Raw genomic sequence first — 17,868 nt, forward strand, 5'->3', positions numbered from 1 at the left:
TTCTTAAAAAAAGGGAGCACTAGGATAGGAAGAAGTTCAGGAAGGAGAACTGATATAGACTTTAGAATGTAAATAGATATTTCCCTTCACAGTAACTGCATACATAATTTTTTTCATTGAGTTTCGACCGAGCTAGCGTAGAGCAGGGGCTACAGTTCACGACAATTAAGGTGGCTTTACGGGTTCAAACTCTGCCCGTGTACTTGTTTTTAATTTAATCGTACATAATATCATTAAATAGGATATGTCATGCAAAATTTTTCAAAAACAGACTTTTCGCCGTAGTAATTTCATTAATAAATCAATCATTACGGCACACTTTTTTCAAATGTGGCTTCCGCTTGTGGTTCGTAGTGATAATTCAAAATATTTGGACAGCTCCATAGTGCTCGCAACAATGGGCGAAGTATTAGCAATTGCTGAAGGATTCCAGGTACACATGAAACGCTCATCCCTACTTTTGACCTAGATTATGTAATTAATACCGATCAACCCGGCTGCCAGAACTAATCGACAAGCGAAAGAGTCCTTGGGGAACAAGGAGCGAAAACCGATTTCAACAAGATTAGTCGTTCCTGCACAGTACAGTATACTATAACCGCATCAGGAAAGGCATTCATTACGGTTCCTTATGTATGCAAGAACTATCAGGGAAATTTGATCGACCTGTTGAAAAAAACTGAAGAGTTGACTTATAAATTAATAAATGTAATTTTGACGTGCGCGAAATCAGGGAAGTCCTCGAAAGCGCTGCACGAAGAGTTTTTTAAATGTGTCATTCTTCCGTGCGTGAGACAAGAATATTTTTTTACATTATTGATTCTTGAGAAGGGCAGACCAATCAGACACTTCACGATCAAATCTTTATAGACGAAAGGAAAGAATGAACCTATGCCATAAAAATTATCTCACCCAAATGTATTCCACTTTGCCAGCTGTATGTGTTAAGTTTTACAGGCAGATTAAAATTTCCAGGAAAAAAAGTTCAAAATGCTCCCGACTAATAAAGAAACCGCTTCACGGGAAAAATCCATAGAAATACATTATTTAATCCTGCATCAATTTTGTGCACCTGCTTTCACAGGAATTATGAAATACGCGGGGTTCGCATCGAAGATGATCGAAGAAAGAAAAATCTTTTTCAGTTTAAACGAACTGTGTTTTCCGTGTGCCTGCAAGGCAGTAACTTTCATTAAATGTGCGTGGTCTCTATGAATTTGTGTTTTGTTTACTTCTACGAAAAATACGCGTACGATCCGGAATTCTATTCTAGCACAACAAGCGACACAGGAGATAGCGAGGCAGACAATTCTGTAATCTATGCCGTAACAAATGGAACACACATTTGAAGAAAGTTTACTGTGATGATTGATTACTAAATGAAATTTCTATGGCTAAGTAGATTAGTTTTGAATAATCGACAAAGTCCAAAGAGGGCAGCCCATTTTGCATTATAGCGAAATAGGGGAGTGGGTGCCATGGATATCATTCGCGAAGTGGGGTGGCAATCATTAAAACAAAAGCGTTTTCGTTGCGGCAGGACCTTCTCATCAAATTTCAATCACCAACTTTCTCTTCAGAGTGTGAAAATATTTTGTTGGCGCCCACCTACATAGAGAGAAATTGACGTCTAATTACAATAAGAGAAATCAGAGCTCCCACGGAAAGATTTAAGCGTTCGTTTTCCCTGCACGCTGTTCGATAGTGGAAATATACTATGTGATCAAAAGTATCCGGACACCACAAAAACATATGTTTTTCATTTTAGGTGCATTCTGCTGCCACCTACGGCCGGGTACTGCATATCAGCGACCTCAGCAGTCATTAGACATCGTGTGAGAGCCGAATGGGGCGCTCCGAGGAGCTCATGGACTTCGAACGCGTTCAGGTACTTGGGTGTCACTTACGTCATACGTCTGTACGCGAGATTTCCACACTCCTAAACATCCCTAAGTCCACTATTTCCGATGTGATAGTGAAGTGGATACGTGAAGGGATACGTACAGCACAAAAGCATACATGCCGACCTCGTCTGTTGACTGACAGAGACCGCCGACAGTTGAAGAGGGTAATAGGCAGACACCTATCCAGACCATCACACAGGAATTCCAAACTGCATCAGGATCCACTGCAAGTGCTATGACAGTTAGGCGGCAGATGAGAAAACTTGGACTTCATGGTCGAGCGTCTGCTCATAAGCCACACATCACGCCAGTAAATGCCAAACGACGCCTCGCTTGGTATAAGGAGTGTAAACATTGGACGATTGAACAGTGGAAAAACGTTGAGTGTTGTGACAAATCACGATACACAATGTGGCGATCCGATGGCAGGGTGTGGGTATTGCGAATGTCCGGTGAACGGCATCTGCCAGCGTTTGCAGTGCCAACAGTAAAATTCTGAGGCTGTGGTGTTATAGTGTGGTCGTGTTTTTCATGGAGGGGGCTTGCACCCTTGTAGTTTTCTGTGGCACTATCACAGCACAGGCCTACATTGATGTTTTTAAATACCTTCTTGCTTCCCACTGCTGAAGAGCAATTGGGGGATGGCTTTTGTATCTTTCAACACGATTTAGCACCTGTTCATAATGCGCGGCCTGTGGCACACGACAATAACATCCCTGTAACGGACTGTTCTGCACAGAGTCCTGTCCTGAATCCTACAGAACACCTTTGGGATGTTTTGGAACGCCGACTTCCTGCCTGGGCTCACCGACCGACATCGATACCTCTCCTCAGTGCAGAACTCCGTGAAGAATGGACTACCATTCCCCAAGAAACCTTGCAGCACCTGACTAAACGTATGTCTGCGAGAGTGGAAGCTGTCATCAAGGCTAAGGGTGGGCAAACACCATATTGAATGCCACAATTACCGATGGAAGACGCCACGAACTTGTAAGTCATTTTCAGCCAGGTGTCCGGATACTTTTAATCACATAGTGTAGCCTGAAGCTGATTCGATGAACCCTTACCCGGGCACTTAACTATGAACTGCAGAGTAATCATGTAGATGTACAGGGTGACAATTATTGAACTATGTGAAATAAAATCGTCATAACTTCTGAACAATTTGCGTGTGGACGTTCAAACTGCATGGTTGGCCGCGGGGCATGATGGGAATTAGCATTCGCATGTACGGTTTGGTTTAGGAACTAAGCCCTCTTTCATTTGGAGGGGTTCGTCAATTAGCAACATTTTCGCATTTGGAGGACTGAGAATCCGCATTTCGCGATCGACAAGTCTCTTCACCCTCAACGGTCGACTGTGTGGAGTGCAGTGTCCAGTCACGGAATAATCGGTGCGATGATCCTTGATGGCACAGTGACTACTGAACGGTTCGGGAAGGTTTTAGAAGGTGATTTCATCCCCATTATCCAAAGAGACCCTGATTTCGACAAGATGTGTTTCATGCAAGACGCAGCTTGATCCCATCGAAGCAAGAGAGTGTTTGATGTCCTGGAGGAGCACTTTGGGGACCGCATTCTGGCTCTGGGGTCGTCAGAGGCCACTGGCATGGACTTCGATTGGCCGCCATATTCTCCGGATCTGAACATATGCGACTCCTTTTCGTGGGGCTGTATTAAAGACAAGGCGTACTGCAATAACCCCAAAACCATCGCTGAGCTGAAAACAGTCATCCAGGAGGTCATCGACAGTGTCGATGTTCCGACACTTCAGCAGAATTTCGCTATTCGTCTGCGCCACATCATCGACAATGGCAGGCATATCAAACATGTCATAACCTAAATTCGAATATCTGCAGTGACGTTTACATTTTGAATAAAGTGTGTGCACGCCGTAGTTTGTAACTAATTTACGTTTTTTTTATATAGTTCAATAATTGTCGCCCTGTAGATGCAGATTTTTCATGAGATATACTGTTTACGATATTCTGTACGATGAAACTGAACAAAAAAGTACGCGACTTGGATTTAAACCCGTACGGCCAATATGTTGGCTGTGAACTTTAACTCCTACGCTACGCTCGCTTGCTCGAAGCAGGTTACAGGTTACATGTACAGTCTATACGCATAAAACTGCAACTTCAATTTTCTCTGAAACTAGGGGCCACGACATGTAAAGCCGCTAGCCAAGTACGCAGGACAGATCCGTCTACAACATACCCAATAGTAATGAAATCTCGTGATTAACAGGTCTGGTAGTCCCCTTGTACGCTAAGACTGTTCTTTTAATGAAGACGATGTTGAAACCTCACAGTTCTGAGACTGTCTCCCCCCTTCGACTTTTATCAAATGATGTAATTTACCTCCACAAACCACTTACAGATTTACGTGACTAGCGCGAAAGACTCTCTGTGCTCAATGACAGGCATAGTATGATTTAGTCGTAAATCTTAGTAGCTTATGTTGCTCGTCAAATAAATGTCACATATCACTAGATAAAGTTATTAGTCTAAAACTTACTGTTTTTTCCGTGCCTGTCAACTATGACCCGCGATATTTCACTTGTTTTTAGGTTGAGCTTTAACATTTGGTCAGTATATCCATATTTTGCTTCAGTTAGATTTGCTTGCCGACGAGGCCGCCATTAACTAGTATAAACTGTTGCTTAGTTTTGCGTTCCTAACTAGGTCAACCGTCTGCGTTTCTTACCTTTGTGTGCCGGTGCGAGTGGCCGAGCGGTTCTAGGCGCTACAGTCTGCAACCGCGCGGCCGCTACAGTCGCAGGCTCGAATCCTGCCTCGGGCATTGATGTGTGTGATGTCCTTAGGTTAGTTAGGTTTAAGTAGTTCTAAGTTCTAGGGGACTGATGACCACAGCAGTTAAGTCCCACAGTGCTCAGAGCCATCTTACCTTTGTGTGACATGATGAATGGCTGGACTGTTACCGAAGCATGTCCATTTAGTGGGTTACACTATGTAAGTTATCTCATTATTTTGAATGAACAGCCATTATTTATCTAATACTTTGTATTTTAACTATGTTACTTCTGAAATGAATTTCATACAATCATTTGAAAATGGCTATAGAGCCGAAACTGTGCAATAATGATCTCAAAGGAAGCAATATTTTGGTCCAGCCAACAGCAGAAAATGCAGCAGAGTGTTATCACTCGGACAGTTTGTTTCTGGCTGCGGATATTATAGCAGCTAATGTACTGGAAATCTCTCCCGCTCTTCAACCCACGTCTTTTACTTAAACTCTAAAAAAATGGTTCTAATGGCTCTGAGCACTATGGGATATAACATCTGAGGTCATCAGTCCCCTAGAACTACTTAAACCTAACTAACCTAAGGACATCACACACATCCATGCCCGAGGCTGGATTCGAACCTGCGACCGTAGCGGTCGCGCGGTTCCAAACTGCAGCGCCTAGAACCGCTCGGCCAATCCGGCCGGCTGATCATCTTTCAGTATTTTGTCTAATAATATCCCGAGATCTTGCACGTCTTTTCCATTTTTGTGAACCCAACTTCTTCGATTTTCTTAAGAAAACACCTCATGGTGCAATTTTTTTTCTGTACGATGGCTGCGGACAAGGTGTGTTTGGTAATCTTGTTATAGTCTGTATTACACTGAAGACTAAAATAGACTCAGAAAGGTGTTACACAGATAATGTTGTCCAGTTCCTCCGATATAGAGACAGCAAATTTTATTGCACACGGTAGGAACACAAGAATATGTGACGGTTCCATGTCGTTCTCTCACATCTGCGCTGACTTCAGAGCTGCCCAAAATCTCTACTCTGACAATCACTTTGGAGTTTCAGTTCCAAAGGGTCTGATGAATGATTAGTCAAAATCGCGGATTAAAGTATTTTGGTCGAACGAGTCGTCAGGCTTCTGGAAGTCGATCAAGGATACCACGAATTTCATATTTCCTTTTAGGCACGAGTGAATGGATTTAAAGTTTATGATTTCTGATACATGTGGCACTTCTTTTCCAAACTCTGCTTCTGTTATCCCAGTTTGTAACCAGCTGTGTCTCTACCCTTGTCCAAAAATGTTTCCAAATAATGGTGTGTATTATTTAGAGGTATGAGATTCTACGATAACTATTGACACTTGTTTTTTACCTTCTCACCGAAGGAAGTGATTCAAACGGTTCAAATGGCTCTAACAAGGGAACCTCCCCATATCGCACCCCCCCCCCCCCCCCCGTCAGATTTAGTTATAAGTTGGCACAGTAGATAAGCCTTGAAAAACTGAACACAGATCAATCGAGAAAACAGGAAGAAGTTGAGTGGAACTATGAAAAAAAAAATAAGCAAAATATACAAACTGAGTAGTCCATGCGCAAGATACGCAACATCAAGAATAGTCTGAGCTCAGGTGCGCCGTGGTCCAGTGGTCGCCGGCACGGTAGCTCAGTGTGTTCGGTCAGAGGGTTAGCAGCCCTCTGTAATAAAAAAAAAAAACTGAGCTAATCGATCAACAACGAACTTAAACGGATGTCTTACGACGTCCGCCCCGAGCAGATGCAACGAACAAAAGCGAACAAAATGAGATTAAAAAAAAGTCCATGGTTCAAGTCTTCCCTCGAGAGAAAAGTTTACTTTCTTTATTTTCGCAAAGTTATGATCTGTCCGTTCGTTCATTGACGTCTCTGTTCACAGTAATAAATTTAGAGTCTGTGTTTTGCGACCGCACCGCAAAACCGTGCGATTAGTAGACGAAAGGACGTGCCTCTCCAATGGGGCGCAGTTACCTCGCATCGGACGGACAGATAATAATTGTCTGAAAATAAAAAAATTAAACTTTTCACTCGAGAGAAGACTTGAACCAAGGACCTCTCGTTCCGCAGCTGCTTACGCTAACCACGGACCACGGCGCTCCTCAGCTTTCAGTCTCGTCGATGTTGTCTATGTTTCGCATGGACTACTCAGTTTGTATATTTTGCTTTTTTTTTATAGTTCCACACAACTTCTTCCTGTTTTCTCGATTGATCTGTGTTCAGTTTTTCAAGGCCTATCCACTGTGCCAACTTATAACAAAATCTGAGGGGGGTGCGATGGGGAGGTTCCCTCGTAAGCACTATGGGACTGAACATCTGAGGTCATCAGTCCTCTAGACTTAGAACTACTTAAACCTAACTAACCTAAGGACATCACACACGTCCATGCCCGAGGCAGGATTCGAACCTGCGACCGTAGCATCAGCGCGGTTCCGGAATGAAGCGCCTAGAACCGCTCGGCCACACCGGAAGGAAGTGAATCAAGATCAGCTTCTAGTTCCTTGTCAACTGCTGTTTGCCAAATCTCTCGAATGCGTTGTCATGGAGAAAGAGAAGTTCGTTTGCATTTTTGCGACGAACAACAAGCTGAAGTTATTTCTTCAGTTTCCTCGCCCAACAACTCACCGTGATTTTGTTCACTCCGAGGTCTCCATAGACATTCTTCAAGCGCCTACGAATATCTGCGAAGTTCTGGTTTTGCGTCAAAAGAAACTCAGTGAGACCTCTCTGCTTGTAACGCACCTCTGATACAGACGTCATTTTAAGGACTACATATAGCACCACCACCTATCGGAACTTCATGAATCTATAGGGGCTGAAGCGAGAATATTCTACGATGTCCCACAACAAATTCTGCATTTGCAAACCGAAACTGGCCGGAAAAGAAATGTGTTGCATTACTTTTTGAACACTTCTTGTACAAAAAAATCTCGTTTTCTCTTTAGAGGTTGAGGGGATGGGGATATCTGTAGAAGCGAAAAGCTAAACTACACTGTTAATATTATAAAACGATTTACTTTCAGTTAGATTAAATGCGTGAACTGTGGAACTGTGCTCCCGCATGTCGGTGAAAAGATAGCCTAAAACTTGCAGCTTCCGCCAGTACAGTAACGGAAATTACGAGGTCCATCCACACAGTGTACAAAATCACTTAAGACTGTTTTCCTCGTCAAAATGCTTTAAGCATTAATAGACAACAAAATGCAATTTGCTACTGTTAGGTGCAGATAGAAATGAGGTAAAACGTCATGCGATTGACGTTCATTTCTGTCAGCCCGTTAACGTAGAACAAAGATTAAAAACCGATCGTACATGTTTCTGCTTTCCAGACTAATTCAAGGCAGGCGCAAACCTACCCACTAAGTTCCGGCACACCGAACGGGATAAGTGGTTTACGAAATTCACGAGAGTGAATCAGCGACTCAATCAGGCTGTGCGTATGAATAGTATTTCGCTTTTCCGCGCGCCTCAACTTATCTGTAATTTTCAACAAAATAGGTTACTTTATTTTTCAGCGTGTCATGTAAAAATAAATAATATTCTATAATTTATTTTAATCAAAATATGATGTATTTCTGAAATAAACTAAATTATTGTTTACGTGAATGAAAGTCGCTGATTATCTCGACATTTACTGACTGCTTTGTTGTGTTTCTAATCTACCCCAAATATTGTGTGTATCAGTTTTCTTCGAAAGATGGGCCTGCAACCAATGCTTAACTGTTCAACATTATCTGTGTAACGCATTTTTTAGTCCATTTTAGTCTTCAGTGTAATGCAGACTGTGGCAATAGGTGAAGTCAGATAGCTCTTTAATATCTTGGCTTAGACGTTAAAGCAATATTGATCAGTCCTGATTTCAGTCGATACCAGTACATATTTTATACAGATTGGGATAATTAATAAAACTTTCCGTTTCGTTATTCCGATACAGAGGCAGCAAATTTTAATGCATACGGTAGGAACACAAATGCGCTTCGAATGCGACTCTTTTCATTGTGTTAATGCGGAAGTGAATACTGCTTGACTCGCAGCTATGGAAACTGGCATTGTGCCATCACAGACAGTGCCGCTGGCGGTGTCACTGTACACTGCTGCCCTCTAGCGGAGACTTGACTAAACTGGGAGGTAAACACAGTCGAATGAACAGCATCCCCGGGAGATGGCAGGCTGTAACGCCTTCTAGTCGAAATGCTTTGATGTAGTCGATCAGTCTCTTTGGCGCGATATGGAGAGTAGTGATAAATATGAAGGGAGAGGGTAGTTGCCTCTCCGATGTGATCATATGTTTTTGGCTTTTCGTGTTGGAACTCAGACAACATTAGGATGAATGAACTGTACAGCAAGGTAAGTAAAACTATGAATTCTGCATCAAGTTTTACTTCGTATAGATATTTTCGCACGAGAATGTGTACCCAGGTATTGCTGTCAGATTTGGCGTTTCTTACGATAAAAATTAGTCTTCGGATGGTAAAAACTTTTGTTTTTGCTGTCTGCAGTGCGTCGTTGTTTATGCGGCATATCAGTCGAAAACAGTGCCCGTCAATAAACCAATGTGTGTTACGACTATATGAAGCGGCACGCTCTGCGGTCTGTTATTGTGGCGTTTTCGCCAGCGCAACAATTTCAAGACTTGTTTACTACCTGCGGAGTTTAGTCGTCAAGCGAAAAAATTATATAAGAATGGATCTATGGTTCTTCATATGACACTTAATGGAACTTTATTCCGCGGACTGTTTGTTCTACCTGTCTTCTTGCGGAGAATGTAAATGTGTTTCTGCATTAGCTTGCTTTCTAGGACATTTGGGTAACTCAAGTGTCAAGTCACATCTGTAAAACTTTTTCTGCCCTGACGATCTCTATCTGGACTAGAAACTAGACTCAGTTAGCTGTAGTTAGTTCTGGACAGACGCATAGTGTAGTGATGTACGAGGAAAATATTCTGTCATTGCTTGAAGTATACAAATGAAACTGTTGACATACTTTTTATAAACAAAGTGTCATAAAACATTATTTCCATGTGACAAGATTTTACAAATATTTTAACGAAGCATCAACTACTGGATCTTCAACATTGAGATTGTGAAACTGTCATTCAAATCTTTTGAAAATAAAATATTCTATTGAAGTAGTACGATACCGGTAGTGAAAAGCTGTAGTATGTATTGGGACGGGGGAGAGGGGAGAAAGAAGAGGACTGAGGTTACTTAAGATCTTCGAAAGGAAAATTGATCCCAAATGCTGATTCTGGGAGTGTCACTTAGTAATATGAGTAAACATTGTTAGCAGTGACTCTGTTTTAAGCAGTTGTGTTATCCACTCAGAAATCATTCCCACAAGTAATGTACATAGGTGATATTGCGCTGTAATTTGTTTTCTGTACTAAATAATAGATACAAAAATTCACAAATGGTATGTACATAACCCATTAATTAATACCTAGGCTTGCTTCAAGATAAAAGTGTGTGTGTGTGTGTGTGTGTGTGTGTGTGTGTGTGTGTGTGTATAAAAGGGTGGTTGGGCGGGGGGGGGGGAGGTTGCCAGTGCCAAGCTGCCGCAGCGCCTGTAATCCCCCCCCCCCCCTTTTCACTCCTGGGTGGTGCATCTATCCCAAATATGAATGGCCAAATACGAATGGAATTTATATTGTTTGTGGTGTACCAGGTATTATTCAGCTTGTTCTCTCTCCCCCCCCCCCCCCCCCCAATTACCCCGTTTAAAACAACTCTCATGATTGACAACAGAAGAGTTGAAAGTTTTGCACCAGTGGTGATTTCACAAATACAGAAGTAACATTTAGTAGAAACAGCCTGAATTGTTAATAAGCCTGTCCATTTGTGATTTGTCTGTGTCTCGTATTACAGTGAAAATTCCACCTGTGCGACTATGTCCTTTATTAAACGCCATCGCTTTCGAAAATAGTTTTATTTATTATAAAACGGAAGTGCCAAGTTTTTTGATTTTATCGTCCTATTTGTTGTTCTGACTTCCAAAATTTCATTGGATCAAATGTCGACAGTAATGATCACACCTATACGGGATTATAGTTTTCTTCAGGTGTAATAGAACATGCAGTGTAATTCATATAGCATGATACGAAAATTGTCAATCCTTTGCCGTTAAGCCGGAACCCTTGTATAGGCTCATTTAAAATATGCAGATTCTGAAACTTCGACGCTGTTCGTGATCGGACTAGTACCCTTATAGCGCCAAATGTGTTTTCATTTTGTCAGTGGGCGTGCCCAAACAGAGCTGCTAAGCGTATAGCCAAGGGCCTCCCCATTCAGTTTATCTGAAGTTGTTCTAATATGTGTATAACTGTTCAGGCTTTCGTTTGGTTGGTGTCTATACGCGATCTGTTGACATCTTTAAGGACTATCTTGCTGATGAACTTTTTCGCTTTGTGCTGTTACACTGTACTTGTATATTACAAGTGAGGTGTCAGTTTGTCTGTTTGGCGTACTTTTTTTGTGAAATTTGGGCTTCACTGAAGAGCTGGCACTTTAATGACATAAAAAAATCACGGCAGACGTGTTCTATGACCTTTAGATGTCATTAGGAGCGTTTTGAGACATACTATAGGAAGTTGTCTGCGTCAACTTCGTATAGCATTGTCGGTTAGAGCAGAAATTAGTTTTACGTTTCTCCATTGCAGTGTTAACAACCCTTGTACCTAAGTACATGTAGATCCAATTTCTAATGAATAAACTTCTGTGTTTTGCGTACATAGTCAGCCTCACAGGCTGTTATCCGTGTATACTTTAGGGTGTGACATAGGGTGACCACCTCTGTAGAATTAGAATGAGGGACAAGAGTGCCATAAAAGAGGGATATTTCAGGATTTTGGGGGACACAGCACAGCATGAAATTAAATCCGTTATGTTCTTTTCCTTCTTTTATTCACAGAAAAATGGTTTCAACAAATACAATTAACATAAAATTATTTATAGAAACGCACAATTATTTCGGTGCAATTGAATTCATACACATAACACACATTAGTTCTGTTTAAAAGTATATTTCTTGTTGCTTCTAGCACATGCGGAAATTTCCTTATCATTTAGCACCATATTCGGGAAGTCTTCACACTGCATATTATATTTTATTATATTGTCAGGCTCTGACATTAACATAAACGTAACGCTGTTTTTAAAAAATACATATGAACAAACGTATAGCAGAGTGGAGCACATGAGTTGATTACCAGTCGCTAGACTGGGCTGTAATGCAAGAGGATTCAGTTACCCTACCCATCGGATCAGATTTGTTGCACTTTTGGCTTCAGAATAGGTAGTTTAAAGACAACCCTTGGAAGGTACTTCTTGCAGTTGCGCCGTCTCTCTCTAAAGACCGTCTGACACTAAATTCTGTAACAATTATTGTGACACTCAATAAAAGTTTCCCGTCTGTCAGTAGCCAGCTACATTTTTAGATTTTACAGCGAACTGTGCTGCAGTCAGTTTTGTATAAATTTTCCCTTTCTTATTGGCCTGCTGCCGCGTGTTCTAATTTTTTCCCCATATCTTCCCTCTTATCAGCCTTCCTCTGTCTTGGTTCTGTTGTATTCTTCGTTCGTCTTAGTGCGCCTATGCATTGAATGAGGAAACACTGACTACATGGCTTTCGAATAAGAGATAATGCTGTACTTGAATATTACGACCTTGGCCAGGACAAAATCGAATGAGTGTTGGGACTAAATGAGCGTTGGGGCTATCGATGTACCCTTAAATTTCTAAAGGTAGTAAAATATCTCAGCCCCAGTCGTAATTTACGTTGGAAGCTGTAAATTGTACGCATGGAAGTGGTCCACCCAACCCCGCGACCGAATTAGATACCACGTCCTGTAAAATCGATCTTGTTGCCTTGTGTGCCAGTACTCACAAGTACACCGGGCGTTGCCACGGAATTCCGTGATAAGGTAGATGATGGTCTACTTAAAGCACCTGCGTAGAGCGTTTGAATGTTTGCCTGCGATTTTGGCACCCACGAAGCATTTTTACCACACCATACGCAGAGGTCATAACTGATGCTACCACTGGAAAGCATTAAATACGAGCAAACACTTACGAAATTGTAGAACAAGTAGCTTGCTACTGTTTGTTGGAAATATGCCGAAAAGGAATTTTATTTAAGAGAACACTCAAAACAGAACACGCACACCTCAATGCAGTTGGGCTCTCCTCTCCGCAATGATGCTGATATGATGGGATTGAACATTTATTGCACAATATCTGACAGCTCGGTTTAATCAGTACGGGTGGCATGTGAATCATTGATTGGGTTTAACTTCCTAGAAGTGATAGAAAAGTGGAGAAACTTTCCAGAATCGGGTGCTAGTGCGACATTTGTAATGATTTTGTGATTTTCATTTACACACAGCAAGTACAAAATAACTGTCTGTGAACACCATCGTTTATAAACAACCATTTTCGCACGATCCAGCCGCGAACAGAGAAGGCAGAAAATCTGACAGCTTGGGTACCACTTATTGTGGTTTGTGTAGTATGAATGAGGACGTAGATATGCCGCATTCCAGTCAATACAGTGTACAGGGCGCTGCAAAATAAAACACTTTATTTGCCTATTTCATCCTTCTTAATGGAATGGGCGCGAAAAAGTCATAAGTGAACGTTACTTTTAAACTTTTACGCCTGATGAAGGCTCCAATTTTTTTCTAGCACAGAATTTCAGTTGATCTCGTTTGAGTTTGTTTTCCGCAAACGCCAGCCGACTTTGCAGCTACTTCCAATGTGAACATTGATCGCGTTGGAATAGAGGTCAGACGCCTAATTTGTAACACTTGGTACGGGGGTTTGATCTCACTTTTTTTATCCTGATTGCTCAGGTGGTCGCCCATCTAGTACTTGTAGGTATTCACCGCCTAAGAGGGCAAGGTAAGAAATACTCATTTTTCAACATGCCACCTACTCCCCCCCGTTATGTCAGTACACTTAATTCAATGTTTTCCATATCTGAAGTGCGATTGTCAAAGGCCTGCAAAATACATATCTACAACTGTCATAATTTAATCATTAAATTCGGTTTTTCATCAATAAATTTGTTTTCCTAAATCTTGACGCAACTGCACCCTTACCTTCCTTCCTTTTTCCTACATTGCCAAAGTATCTTTGAGGACAGGTGCGCTGTCCTGTTGGGAACTGCTGTTCTTTCAAGGGATAAATTTCATCTCGCGCTTTTTTTTTTTCCTTTCATTCACTTGTTGCACAAGACTTCGTTAGCAGGGTAATTACGAAAAGAATCTCTCTTGAACTCCAAGTAGATGGCTCCGATACATAAAATCTACTTCTCCTATACAGTGACGCTGGCTTGCAACCACCGCTTTGACTGCTGTTTAGTTTCTGACGTGAAGTGTTGGATCCACGTCTCATCCACAGTAACAGATTGGTGCGCAAGATCAGTTTAATTCTTTTTTCAAATCCTTCACGTATTACCTACTCGTACGCTCTTTGATACATTTCTAATTGCCGATCGTCCAGTGCCATATTGCGCAATTTCTTTCTAGTCTCCTACGGACCACTCATTGTTTGTTTCTGTGCTCACCGCAATTGCAACTGGCGAACACGTTCAGTGAACTACTACGGACCGTGTGCCACGGAGACATAACGTGAGATGGCGTGCTTTCTTTCCACAGCCAGCCCACAGTTGTCATATGCACTAAAGATTGCCAACTCTTCTGCTTTACAGCGCAGACAGACTAGAGATATCGACGTTCCTGGACGACACAGCGTAGACGTAAAACGCCTTCCATATCGTTATTCATCGATGTTCTGCGGATTTGAGCAGCCCTCTTAGATTGTTTGCAGATGATGGTGTCGCTTACCGTCTAGTAAACTCATCATAAGATTAAAACCATTTTCAGAGTGATTTTGACACGATATCTGTGTGGTGCGAGAAGTGGTAATTGATGTTAAATGACGAAAACTGAGGTCATCCACATAAAACCTAAAAGGAATGCATTGAGTCTCGAGTACCCGATATACAGCATAAATTTAAACGCTGTCAGTCTAACTAAATACCAAGGGATAACAATTACGATCAACTTGAACTGGATGATGTGGGCAAGGCGAACCAGAGACTGCGTTTCATTGGGAGAACACTTAGAAGATTCAACAAATCCACTAAAGATACTCGCTAAACTACGCTTGTCCGTCCTCTTATGGAGCTGGATTATTGCTGTGCGGTATGCTATCCTTACCTGATTGGACCAATGGGGATATCAAAAAAGTTCAAAGAATGGTAGCTGGTTTTCTTCTGTCGCGAGATAGGGGTGAGTCTGTCACCAATATGATACGCGAGTTGGGTTGATGATAATGATGAAGTCCCGTACTCCGTGACAGAGCGTAGGGGAACGATACGGGAGAGCCACACCGCCGTACTAGGCAAGGTCCTAGTGGAGGTGGTTTCCCATTGCCTTCCTCCGCCCGCAATGGGGATGGATGATGATGATGATGATGATGATGATGACGACGACGACGACGACGACGACGACGAAACACCCAGTCATCTCGAGGCAGGGAAAAATCCCTGACCCCGCCGGGAATCGAACCCGGGACCCCGTGCTCGGGAAGCGAGAACGCTACCGCGAGACCACGAGCAGGCTAGCAAGCATTAAAACAAAGTCGTTGTTCGGTGCGGCGACATCTTTTCACGAAATTTCAATCAATAACTTTCTCCTCTGAATGCAATGCGAAAATATTGTTGCAGGCCACCTAAATAGGGAGAAATAATAATCGTAATAAAATAAGAGAAATCAGAGCTCTCACGGAAATATTTGATTAGTTTTTCCCGCTCGCTGTTCGAGAGTGGAACTATTGAGCGAAAGTGGTTCGATGAACCTCCTGCCGTGCACGTGTGAAATGCAGAATAGTAACGTATGTAGATGTACCCAATAACCTGTTTCCATGAAAGATGGTTCCATTCACCATCATAATTTATGCCCTTTGTCAGAGTCAATTAGGCAGCTTTCCCCATTCACTGCATATGGTTTTTATAACCATTATCCCGTGTACCTGGTACCGCGTCACGTGAGCTAGGGGTGCTCTTTATTGCAGTACAGTGCTATTTAACGCTCTGGTTAATCAATGACTGAGTAATTGGTCGTATAGTCTCAGAACGAAGGAAAACTTGCTGTATGAACGTAACTGCCCCCCCCCCCCCCCCCCCCCTTGCCCAGCATACTGGTTAAGGCTAGCCACTTTTTCTTTAGCAGGATGCCGGGATAAAGTTACACGCTTGGACCCGGGACCTGCACCTATATTCTATGTTAAGGCTTTGTAAGTAGAATTGTTAAACTCTTAAGTAAATCATATTTCAGATTAATACGATTTATGGTGCATAAAATATTGAGCAATATTGTTTGAAACGGCGTGAAGCTGAGGTGAAAGACGTCGTAAAAGTTGTTCCGCTCACTATTGAAATATTCAGTCTCTGTGCTGAATTATATATAGTCAGTTTACTGGAAAAATGCAACGGACAGTCCCTCGTTATCGGAACGACACGTGAAGCTGTTAGGTGTGTGTGAGTGGTGCTGATACAATGGCTGTGGCAAAGGGCCTCGTAGTGCGTCATAGGGGAACCTCACACCAAAATTCTTCGTCCAGGGAGACAAATGCACGGTAGTGCCCACTCTTCAGTATTTCAGGGTAACCTGCATAAAGCTTCATTGACATCTACGTGGGGTAGAGTTCCTTTTTTTTTTTGCCACAAGAACCCGATCGCAGGACCCACTTAGTTGATACTTAATTCCATAATTCGTCAGGAATAGTCGACGCGAGACTTTCGCAGCAAGTTTCACAATGTCTGAGAAAGAAGAATTTGGTGCACTGATTTTTGTTAATGTGGGTGAGACGTGGGGTTATCGAATGCACGCCAGAAACGAAGAAGCAAAGAAACCTGTCAGGTAAACAGTGGCCGTACAGATGGCAAGCGAAGTAGATTTCCTGTGTTGGATAGGCTGTGACCAGTATTTTGTGTGGTGCAAGAGTCTTCGTATTGGTAACGCAAATGGGGACACTAGGCAAGTCTTCTGGATCAGATAAGAAAAGTAAGTATAGATTCTACAAAAATCATAAGAATGACAAATTTACTAATGGGAAAACTTAGATTGCATGTGGGAACCTCTGTTCGTTATTTTTCGACTTCCCCCCCCCCCCCCCCCCCCCGACTTCCGCGTATATACCTGTAGAAATTTGTGCTCGTAAACATTTTTACGCCAATGAGATTCGACGGTCCTCACAGGTTTGCTTGTGTGATCACTTTTCAAACAAGTACATAGATATTAGTTTTATAACTTCAAACGCCTTTTGCAGAAATAAAAAGGCTTGTGAAGTTATAAAACGAAAATGTAGATAGATATTTCTGCAGATCTTCAACAGTCGCACTTCTGAAATGGAATTCACTCGCTTAGAAATCTTTACGTAAAGTAGTTTGATTTGAAGCGGGGCCTAAGTTGAGAAATACGTAAGGTTTTGATTGAAAAAAGATCTTTAGATGCCTGGCTAAGAATGTACGCCAATATTTGAACGTTCAGCGGCTACGCTGCATTCAGTTTGTCCTGATAAAGATTGCTCATATTTAGTGTAAATTTATTGAATCTTTTTGGCAAATCCTGGTAATACTCAGTTTTTGTTATTACAGATTTGCGACACGTATTCTGACTACTCAATATAAGACGACAAAATCACAAATTCCTGTCGAATAGTTTATACCTGCTCGGGCAAATAACAGCCGTCGACCGCTGTGCCATGTCAAAAGTGTCATCAAAGCAAACAAGTACCCTTGTTAAACTGTAGTCTTAATGCCTTAATTGGTCATAATATTGTCAGCGGAATACCGAGCACACAAAAGGGCAGTGAACTATGTATATTTCAAAAGAACTGAGAAACGCTTGCGTTGAGAAATATCCGCCGCAGATACCTGAGATGTAAAGTGCTGTGGTGAGTCATTCGCTGATAACGGCGTTATAGCTCTAGCTGAAGCTTCTGTCCAAGCTGCGCTTCCCGGAGCCCCTCACCTGCTAAGTGTTGTGAAGTACGTCTCCTCTAGCCATTGAAACGTAAACATCCACTGGGTAAATGTATTTCTTGACGACGTTAACATTACGATAGACAGGCTACACACGCGAAGAGACAGGCACATATATTTTTTGTATGATT

The 17,868-nt window shown here is 42.1% G+C and overlaps 1 protein-coding gene across 1 annotated transcript in view; it reads left to right on the top strand.

Moving 5' to 3' along the window:
• Positions 1 to 8,912: 8,912 nt before the first annotated feature.
• LOC126248186 (unconventional myosin-Va) overlaps positions 8,913 to 17,868 on the top strand; it is a 365,334-nt gene continuing 356,378 nt past the window's right edge. Inside the window, exon 1 of the mRNA XM_049948965.1 lies at positions 8,913 to 9,040. Coding sequence (XP_049804922.1) covers positions 9,020 to 9,040 — 21 coding nt within the window. The 5' untranslated portion in view covers positions 8,913 to 9,019. The remainder of the gene's footprint in view (positions 9,041 to 17,868) is intronic.

This window comes from Schistocerca nitens, chromosome 3 (assembly GCF_023898315.1).
Source record: "Schistocerca nitens isolate TAMUIC-IGC-003100 chromosome 3, iqSchNite1.1, whole genome shotgun sequence".
In the NCBI taxonomy this organism is placed as follows: Eukaryota; Metazoa; Arthropoda; class Insecta; order Orthoptera; family Acrididae; genus Schistocerca; species Schistocerca nitens.